The sequence below is a fragment of the Panthera uncia genome (genome assembly GCF_023721935.1).
Source record: "Panthera uncia isolate 11264 chromosome B2 unlocalized genomic scaffold, Puncia_PCG_1.0 HiC_scaffold_24, whole genome shotgun sequence".
NCBI lineage: Eukaryota > Metazoa > Chordata > Mammalia > Carnivora > Felidae > Panthera > Panthera uncia.
The window spans coordinates 65140530-65151381 of NW_026057580.1; the positions used below are offsets into that span (position 1 = coordinate 65140530).

Sequence of the window (10852 nt, forward strand, 5' to 3'; positions counted from 1 at the left end):
TTTGAAAAAAAAAAAAAAACAATCCCCCACCCAAAAAAAAAAAAAAAAGAAAAAAAAAAAAAAAAAAAAAATACATCTAACAAGTGAAATTCTTCCAAAAATAAACTGTGACCACATTTTGTTTTTTTACTATGGAAGTTCTTCTAAAGGCAGAAAAGAAAACTGTTAAGATTTCCAAAGTTAAAATGACTTAAATGCATATATTCGGTTATGATAAGCTGAGTACTAGTAACAAAAAGCTGCCTGATTTCTCTGAAATTATATTCAGTGAGAAAACCCACAGAGAAATATAAAACAAAATCCCAACATAAATGCATGAGGTTTTCACGCACTGAGTGACCACTACTTGCATGACCTATGCCAGATGCTGAGGAGACACAAAGGCAAATGACACCGCTCCTGTACCCAAATAGTGAATGAGCTGGCTCCTTAAGTGGCTTCCTCCACCAGCCTGACTTCCCATGGCTAGAGCAGGCTATGGAGCAGTGCTACCTCTCACACAGACAAGAAACAAAGCAAAGGGCAAGCTTTACTCATGTGAAACAAGAAAGTCCAACACCACAAATACATTTCCACTTTTCCAGATCCCCCTAGGTACACAATATTCTGTCTATCTGCGACAAAACGAAAATAATGACAACTGAGAACGTCTTTGCTGTTTAGGGCCTGAATACTCTGTAAAAAGGCAAAGTATTATTATCTCTGACTGACAGATGCATATGTTTGGATTATACAGGCGCTTAGAGAAGGAAAAAAAGCAGGCCAAAATCAGAAGACACTTGATACTGTTTTTTTAGAACAGATAATGACACTAATTCAAACCTACAAGTCTACATACAGTAATCTGTTATTAAATAATATGTTTTATATAATACATATTAGCTTATCAACAGATAAAAACACACATGTTATATATTTACTGAGCTATAAAAAAGAATTTGATAGTTGCTTGGAGCCACTTAAATACAGAAGAATCAAATCTGAACCTATTATTTTCAAAATAACTCCTACAGCACATAACTTACGATTCCATTATCACAAATTATATACATATATATTCATGAAAAAAGAATGTCAGGAAGGTCCCACAGCAACATATCAACAGCGATTTTTCCTCCCTCTGGATAGTAGGATTAGAGGTAATTTTTTATTTCCTTCCCTTTGTTGATCTGTGTTTTCTCATTTTTTTCCATAATAAGTACTAATTGTATATAAAATGTTGGATAACAGCCGTTAGGTTCTTAGAGTTTATTTACAAAAATGGACAAAGTTAGATATCCCATTTTCTACCATCAACATACTTACATAATATGGTTCTGCCTCCCGTTCAGTTATCTCATCCTGATACAGGGTGAAGCAAGTTGGAATTCGCCCAAACCATACATCTCGAAGCACATCTTTGTCATCTGTCATTCTTCCAGTGGGTAAAGCAGTGCATATAGGCTAAATTCTTTTTTCACCCAAAGCCACACTGAAAATAAAATGAAGAGCATTAGTCAGATCCTTGCAAAGATAAATGAACCTGCTCTAAAACAAAGATTCTAGGAAAAAACTGAATGCCATAAAGATTTTTCATTTCAAAAAACTTGTGCGATCAGCATTCTTAAGAATGAATGCAAAATCAGTACACCAAATTCTAAATGCAGAGCTATTATTTATTTAAAAGGATCACAGAAGTGAGCAGTTCACAATTATGTATGCTAACTTATGCAACTAATGAACCACAGCCAAAGTGAAGCTATACTTGTATCATTCTCTCAAGTCCCAGGAGAGTCTATTGCTCATCTAAAGTGAAGTCTTCCCCTATCTTATGGTCTCTTATAGTCCAACTCTAAACTATTACCCCCACAATTATCCTTGCCCCACCTAATATATTCAACTTCTCCTACTCTGTCCAGATAGTTCACTCTTCCTGGGGAAAAAAAAGTCTCTCTCACCCTGAAAAAAAAAAAAAAAAAAAGTTTGTACAGACCTATTTCTATTCTAAATTTCATCGTGTCCATGGTTTGATTCCACCAATATTTCCAGTCTTACTCATTACGTTTCTTTTTACAAACCCTCTAGCAAGACTGGCAACTTAAATACCTTGTTCTCTACTATTCCCCCTGACAAATATGTTCATCTCTCACCTGTTCAAATCCTACCCACTCTGCAAACCCAGCTCACAATCCTCTGCCCCAATCAGTAGTAAATGCTTCTACTCTGAACTTAAAATATTCCCTATACCACACATATAGCACTAAAACCACACACTGAAATAGTCTGGGTATGACAGAGGAACATGGCTTTTGACCTATGTAATATCCAAGTGTCTTCCAGCACTAATATTCCACAACTAGGTAACAATACAATATACCATATGAGTAAATGCAGAATCGATCCTGTTGGTACCTGAGTAATGAGACTCAATATCCTTGTATTCATATATTTATTTATATATATCCTATCTTTCGTAGGTTGGCATATCCTTTGGAGACATTTAAAATAACCATATTAATTTAGCCAAATACCAATTACTAACACTGAACTATTATTCAAGGAGCTTTTTCTCTCTTTTCTCATCCACTGACCAACACCAAGTACATCAAGACTGCCATAATTTATTAGTCAAAGACAGAAAACCTCAAGTAGAGTTCTGAATCTTGTATCACTATACTTAGATGTGCCTTGGAGGTCAAATGGATGCAATGTTATCTACAGGTAAATAAACTGAAAGAGGTGAAAAACTCTGTCCAACATTACAAGAGCACTAAATAACAGTCAAACCAGCATAAACATTACAAGACCACTAAGTAACAGTGAAACCAGGAGAACAACTCTGGTCACAGTTATTGAACGAGTCTAGTGCTCTTTCCAACATATAACAATGTTTTAATTTTTATTGACATATATCCATAAAAGTCACCATTTTAAGCAAATGATACAAGCATTCACACTTCATATAATTCTACCCTGATAGGCTTCAAATTCAAACAATACACTGAGTTTCTCTGCAGAAAATTCCCAAGTTTACAAATCACATACAATTAGCTCACTGAAAACAGAAAACATCTCACTACCGCCTGACTATATTAATACTTCATTCTTTGTGAATAAATTTACTGGTGACAGGAAATAACGAGATCTAAGTGATGGCAAATAAGTAAATCTAAAGTTGAATCTAATACAAGGTGATAAGCAGTGGTTTCTGTAACCATGATACACCCAATTAACCATTAGCTACAACTTCAATTCCTCTCTTGCCTACAAAAAAAAATGAGGCAAAGAGCTACTTTCCTAAAAGATTTTAAAACCATTTAAATACAATGTCAAAGTTGAAAGTCACTACCAATATTGTCACACTGGATAATTTTTCTGCCTCAGAAAAAACAGGTGGACAGTATAATTCAAAAGAAAATGAAAAATTAAAATGGGTACAGCCACCTAAGGAAAGGCTATTTCTACAAGTACTTCCCTTCTCTCCAGCCACTGTCCTCTCAAGAACGAGTAATAATCTGATTTGTCAGATTCCAAGACACCATTTGAACCTTGTTTATTAACAGGCAGGGGTCACCATAAGCACAAATATCATGCATTTAGGTATGGCTTCCTCCTCTCCCCTCTACTCTGCCATTGACCATGCTGCTATTTCTTCCCATGTCATGTTCTTCTGCTTCTTCATGTGTCAGGAACAACAGAAAGAAATGGCAAATGTCTCTCTTTTCTCTTTGTTTCTGGGAGACTCTGCGCAACAGTGATAGAAGCATGGGCTTATCTTTTACTGGTTCTGTACCTAAAATTCAACTGCAGAATTTTGGTAAACTGGGCTGAAACAGAAGACTTTACCAAAGTTCTGAGGTAAGATTTTAGGTACAAAACTGGTCAAAGATCAATCAGCATCTTATTTCCCATATACCATTGTTTCTTATGTATATATTCCTTGCAGGACCTCAAGGGAAGAACTAACTGAGCCAAAGCAGCTGAAGTATAATGTGGTAGTCAATACAAATTTTCCAAACCATAGAAACTTCTAAACAGATTTACTGAAAACTTCAAATAAGGCAACTAACAGCCTCAGAAAAGGTCTAAATTTATAGAATCATAAAATGTTAGTCTTTCAATATTAATAAATATTCACCTACGATGAATTATATAAGCATGCAAATACACTTAACTAAAAAATGTGCCAAAAAACTAGCTGATAACATGGATAAAACTAAAGGATGCGAATATTCAATCATCTTTTTATTCAAACAAAATTTTTTTAATGTTTATTTACTTTTGGAGAGAGAGAGTGAGAGAGAGACTTGGGGAGGGTCAGAGAGAGAGGGAGACACAGAATCCGAAGCAGGCTCCAGGCTCTAAGCTGTCAGCAAAGAGCCCAATGCGGGACTCGAACTCATGAACCACAAGTTCATGATTTGAGCTGAAGTCGGAATCTTAACCAACTGAGCTACCTAGGTTTCCCTCAATCATCCTTTTTAAAATAGAGGCAGAAAAATCAAAATTTAACTCTTGAGAGGCACTACAATGTGGTAGTAGTACATTCAAAATGTAGAATATGGAGTCAGACTGCCTGGATTCACTTTATCACTTACTCTGTGACCTCAAGTTAGTCCAACTTCTCTGTGTCTCCATCTTCTCATCCGTAAAATGTGAATAACAGCACTTACCCCATAAAACACATATGATAATTAAATTGATACACGTAAAGCACTTAGAATAATGCCTCTAATATAGTACTATGAAGTGTCTATCATAATTTACAGAACAAGAGCATGTCTCAGAATTGAACACTGCTATTAACACTCAATACAGACTCAATAAATATTTGATCATTTGATATGCCCAGCTCTGTGGCAGGTGCTGAGAGCATATAAGATGATGATGGTAGTGATAATAACAATTACAACAACTTTTTAAAACCTCAGGCATTGTCCAGAAGATACTGTCTCCTAATTTACTAAACATACCATGCACTTTCATATCTTTTCCATGGCTTTCCTCACGCTGGTGGTTCCTGACCCTAAAGTAGCCTTCCCTACCTTATCTTCTGACTTAAATATCCTTTAGGACCCAACTCAAAATAACCCTTTATGAATAACTCAGGTAAAACCTCTCTTTCCTCACTGCACTTTTACTTTTCCTCTACTACAATACTTACAGGCTTAGAGTAAAGATTTTTGGGGCGCCCGGGTGGCTCAGTTGGCTGAGCATCCAACTTCAGCTCAGGTCACGATCTTGTGGTTCACGGGTTCAAGCCTCACATAGGGAAGAAGCACAGAGCCTTATCTGGATCTTCTGTCCCCCTCTCTCTGCCCCCCCCCCACCACTTTTGCTCTCTCAAAAATAATTAAAACATTAAAAAAATTTTTTATCTCTGATTTCCAATCTCATATTCTTTCATTTATGTCATACCAGTTGCCAACATGCCTTCCAATTCCAAATGCCCATAGTTATAATTAAGTGCTATTTTATGAAAGCTTTCATAATGGAGGAAGGTAGAAAGGGAGAAGAAAAATATTAATATATCTTATAGTGTTCAGAGAACTGAAAAGATATGGAACTTGAAGAATGGACAGAATATAGAAGAATGAATATATACAGAACGGGTAGAATATTCCATAGACAGAATACAGAATAAAGACAAATATTACAAGTAGGGCAAAAGAACATCAACAGAGGCAGAAAATGTGCAAAAGCGATATGTGTACCAATTTTTTAGGAAACTTTGAGTAGTAGATAATGAAAGAGCTGACACTGAGACATGTTTTAGTATCACCTGTGATCCTAGGCAAGTCACATTTCCTTATCTATAAAATTCACCAGGTTGTTCTAGGGGAGAAAACATCTACAAAGTGTTTGACATGGTACTGGACACATAGTAAGTGCTGGGAAATAAAAGCAATTATTATACCTTTAATGTCAAATCTGTAAATGTAAAATAAGACTAGATCATGAAGCATACCAAACAGAAGACTGTGGGTTCTCAATTTCATCCAACCTACAAAGCCTGTAAGGTTTGATAATAGTGAAATAAAAACAATTACCTAGTAGTACACAAAAGGAGATCCCACGTCCGAGAGAGGGTAGGCAGAAAGGAATTTCAGCACTAAGGCATATAATAATGAGTGCCTGGCCTAGACTCGTAGTAGTAGATGGATAAGAGACAGATAAGAAGTCTTTCCAAGGAAGAATGAATAGAAGGTGATGAAAAACTGGCTGAGGGATAAAGAACAAAGACAGGGAAGATTTAAATGCTGACAGCAGGCGATACAGATAAATAGTTAAGGGGTTTGAAATCAGACTGACATGGGTTTACACCCAGACTTCCAGCTATAAGCTGTGTGTCCTAGCATAACAATTCTGACATCTTTGAACCTATTTGTAAATTGAAGATAATTTTAATTTCACAGGGCTGTTGGGTGTTTAGTACCTGGTAACCACTCAATAAATGGCATATGCATTTAATACATGGTTTCTTCATGCGTCCTTGTCCAGACAGTTTAAACTCCTTTGCTCCTCTTTGGTCAATTCTCAACCCTCTTTTTTTTTAATTTTTTTTAATGTTTATTTTTGAGAGAGAGAGAGAGAGAAAGACAGAGTTTGAGTGGGCAAAGGGTAGAGAGAGAGGGAGACACAGAATCCAAAGCAGGGTCCAAGCTCCGAGCTGTCAGCACAGAGCCCGATTCGGGGCTCGAACTCACTAACTGTGAGATCATGATGAAGTCCGACGCTTAACCAGCTGAGCCACCCAGGTGCCCCCTCAATCCTCTTTTAAGAGTCAGCTTAACGTCAGCTTTTCGAGAAGCTTTCCACTAAGCAATCTCCCGTCTAATTACTTCTATAATAGCATGTTACAACCATGCATTGCAGTTATGTTTATCTTATCCACCTCTTGCCCCTCCCCACATTGAACTGTGAGTTCACCAACAGCAGAAATGGAGTCATATTTACTTTGAATCCTCAATACTGGCATAACTAGCACATAGCAGAATCTGGAATTTTTATTAAACGATTGGAAAATATAGAAAATTCATAAACTGGAAAGTTATACTAGCTACTTAAGAAACTTTTCCAGATAAACTCTTCTCCAAATCAGTATAATCACACTTTAAATTCGGAAAATTGCAGGGGTGCCTGGGTGGCTCGGTTGGTTGGGCGTCTGACTCTGGATTTCTGCTTAGGTCATGATCTCGAGGTTCATGGGACTGAGCCCTGCATCAGCGCGGAACCTGCTTAGGATTCTCTCCCTCTTGCTCTCTCTCTTTCTGCCCCTTCCCTGCTCGCACACCGCATGCGTGCCCATTCTGTGTGTGTCTCTCTCTCAAAATAAATAAACTTTAAATTCAGCAAACTTCCTTATTTTACAAGAATATTTTCCCCTCTCAAACATACACTACACTATCATCACCATGCATCCAATTGGAAGGCAATGTTTTGGAAGCACACAAATCACAACCCATCACACAGTCTACTAGAAGTAAGCTCTGGAGGACAGGGGCTACTTCCTGACTGCTGCATTCTCTGCAACTAATTCAAAGCCTGGAACAAAGCAGGTGCCCAGCCAACAACATTTAGCAAACAGCACAATATGATAAAGGTATAATGTACAATTATTAGTCTCTTTCACACCACAAACCAAGAAAGGCTAACCTATTACCTGGAGCTATTCTGCTGAAAAAATCCCCAACTACCTAGAAATTACTTAAAATATCAAATAACTATTAGTAGTAAATTTGAAAACATCTAAAAATAATCTATGCTGGCTGGTCTCCTTTTAAATTCATGAACACTAACCTCAAAAGTAGGCCCTGAGTACTGGCCAGTGTTCCTACATTTCTCTAGTCCATTTATTCTCCCACATCCTAGAGCACCATTTCATATCCCCTCTCTCCTCTAATTTTCATATCTCCTTCCTCACTCTCTTGCAACTAATGAACTGGCTTTCTATTTCCTTCTATCCTGTTACTAAGGATCAGTGGTTATCAAGGGTTTGAATGAATGGCCCAATTCCATGGGGGAATAGTTCCTAAATCTCTCCAACTTCTTCCAAATGTTGAAGTGCACCTGGACTCAGTCCTTGAACTACATCTTTGGAGATCTCCCATGGCTTTAAATATCATTTCTACAATAACAACTCCCCCATTTATGTCTTCAACCCAGACTTCTCTTCTGAACTCTAGTTTTATATATACCACACAATATTGACATTTCATTTGAAAATTTAGCATGTCCAAACAGAAAATGATTTCAGACCTTCCTTCCTCAGCTCCCTTGTTACTCTGTGGTCTTCCCCAAATCACTAAGTGGTAACTATTCTTTAGTTGCTAAGGCCATAAATCTTGGAGTCATCCTTGACCCTTCTTCATACCTGACTGCCCTAGCTGGGACACAAATCCAGAATCTGGCCATTTCTCACCATCTGCACTATTACCACACTGATTCATGGTACCTTAACCTTTCACCTGGATAAATGGCCTACTTTTGCCCTTGCTGCAGACAACATAGCAATCAGAAAGATCCCTCGAAACATGAGTCAGATCAATTTACTCCTTTACTCAAACCCTACCATCTCATCCAAAGTAAAAACTAAAGTTCTTACAAAGGCCTACAAGGTGGTATATGACCTGGACCCATTCTGACTTGATTATCTACTCCTCTCCCTTTTTGCTCACTCAGTTCCACCCAGACTAGCTGGTATGTTTGTTTGGGACTTTGCAGTAGGTCTGATGCCTCATTTCACTACATCCACATGAAACCCTTATCACTTTTAGGTCTCTGTTCAAATATCATGTTTTCTAAAGCCACCACTGCAATTTCCTACGCAGGCCATCAACAGTCCTTGTTCTCCTTCATGACTTTATTTTTTCTCTCTAGCACTTTCACCACCTGACATATTTTTAAATTAATTTTTATATTAATGTCTTTCCCCTCACATGCTCAAAGTGAACTTCATGATGGCAAGAGTTTTTATTATTTTATTCACTGTTTATTGTTTTATTTACTTTTTGTTCAGTGCCTGGCACATAAGAGGCACTCAGTAGTTGTTAAATTAATAAAACAAACCTACACTTGAGGTATGGACATTATTCTAAACAGTCGGAGCCAGATAGTAGCATTCTGCTCATTTTCCCCCAATTTTAACCAGCATACCTTTGAAGATCATGGCACATGCTCAAATCTAGCATAAAACTCTAAAAATAAAATAAAATTCCCCTCAATTAATACCTTCAGCCCACTATCTTTATTTTCAAATTCTAAATTCAGCCAACAAATCCATCTATGCAAATCACAAACAATTAAGTTCAAATCCAAGGACCCAGTCCAAAAGACTCTTTGAGATTTATCAAGTGGATTCTGGAAGGCCTTGGAAGTTCAGTGATGTCTGACAGTCTTTGAGTTCTGACTGTCGCTTAAGACATGCTGTGTCTCACCAGAAAAAACTAGAACCAATCCAGTTTCCCTACGTTCCTCAAGTTTCAGGTAGGATTTCAAAATAATCCAAAGTATAAAGGATGTGAAAGTTCTTTGCCAACAGAAAACGACTTCGTTAGCACTAAATATTATTATTAAAATGAGATTTAACGAATGCCATAGAGAAGATAAACTGGAGAAAATACCCACCAAATTAGGACAGAATCAAAGTGCCTGTGAAATAATTATGATTTAAAAAACTATTCCACGAAAAATGCACGTCTTGAACTAAATAAACTCTAGAGCCTGCGACAAGACCCTAGGCTTCCTACTTTAGTAAGAAACTGACAGATTCCCGGAGAGAGATCACACAGGCTACACCCTCCGGCCTGCCCAAGGTCCCCGGGGGGCGGCATCTGGCCAACCCCACCTACCCCGGAGGAACCACCTTCACCAGCCACCGCCGCCCGGGGGAGCGCTCCTCTCGCCTACCACTCGCCCCTCCTTCTTACCACACCTACCTGGCACCTCCCCAACTCTTCTCCTCCGGGCATTTCCCCACCCTAGGGAGACGGAGACAGACAGACACACACACGCACACTCACACTCACCAGAAATGCCAGCTCCTTCTCCCGCTTCCTGCACCGATGAAGACGCTCGGATCCCGGGCTCTGGCAGGGCGGCGGCGCTGGCTGCTTGATACACTGTCCCGCAGAGGCGCGGGAGCCTGGAGTCCCAAGAGCCCGCGCAGCCGCAGAAGGCAGCGGCGTGGAGGTCGGTGCCGATCTCTGCTGCACTTCCGCCCACCGGTATCCTGCCAATACAACCCGCAGCGCCGCGGGGCCTTGGAAGCCCACAGCAAGTCCAGTCACCCTCGGCGCCCAGAGATGACGTCACCGAACCCACGTGGCCTGTGCCCCACCTTCCGCGTTCCGCCCAACCCCGGGAGGAGGCGGGAGCTGCACTAGAGCATGCGCAGACGGAGCCGGGCGTGTGGCTTGGGGGTCGGACCTCTGGCAACTTTACAGCTAACTCCCTTTTTGGGGAGGTTCACGCCTTTTGCGTGGTTAGGTATTTCGAGAGGCTAATGTTAACAGTACTGTAAAAACAGAGTTTCAAAAATACTGAGACCCTGCCTCATAGAGGTTGACCGCAGCATTCCCCTTTCCTGGCTTCGCAGAATAATAGTAATAAAATGTTGGTTATCAACGTGTTTTCTTATCTATTTTCTCACTTGATCTTCTTGATCTTCTCAATTTCGGCGGAATCACAACAGGGATTAATAGCCGTAGTTAACAGAGGAAGACTAAAACGCATGAGTACTGAAGTCCTCTATCCTATTTCTGTTTGTGAAAATAAAAACAATTTAAAAACTCCTAAAGAGCGTTTGAATCTGATCTATCCATAAGATTTAATTGGGCATTTAACATCTTTCTCGTAATTATGCATGCCATAC

At 39.1% G+C, this 10852-nt stretch overlaps 1 protein-coding gene across 2 annotated transcripts in view; it reads right to left on the minus strand.

The window, feature by feature from the left end:
* The window catches only part of ATG5 (autophagy related 5), a 128893-nt gene extending 118579 nt beyond the window's left edge, over positions 1-10314 (minus strand). Inside the window, exons 1-2 of one of the 2 annotated variants that reach the window (XM_049654086.1) lie at positions 10008-10314; positions 1306-1471 (exon numbers count right to left, since the gene is read on the minus strand). In XM_049654086.1, coding sequence (XP_049510043.1) covers positions 1306-1413 — 108 coding nt within the window. In that variant the 5' untranslated portion in view covers positions 1414-1471; positions 10008-10314. Of the gene's footprint in view, positions 1-1305; positions 1472-10007 lie in introns of those variants that run through there. The other variant, XM_049654087.1, reaches the window with a different exon arrangement.
* Between the last annotated feature and the right edge of the window lie 538 nt (positions 10315-10852).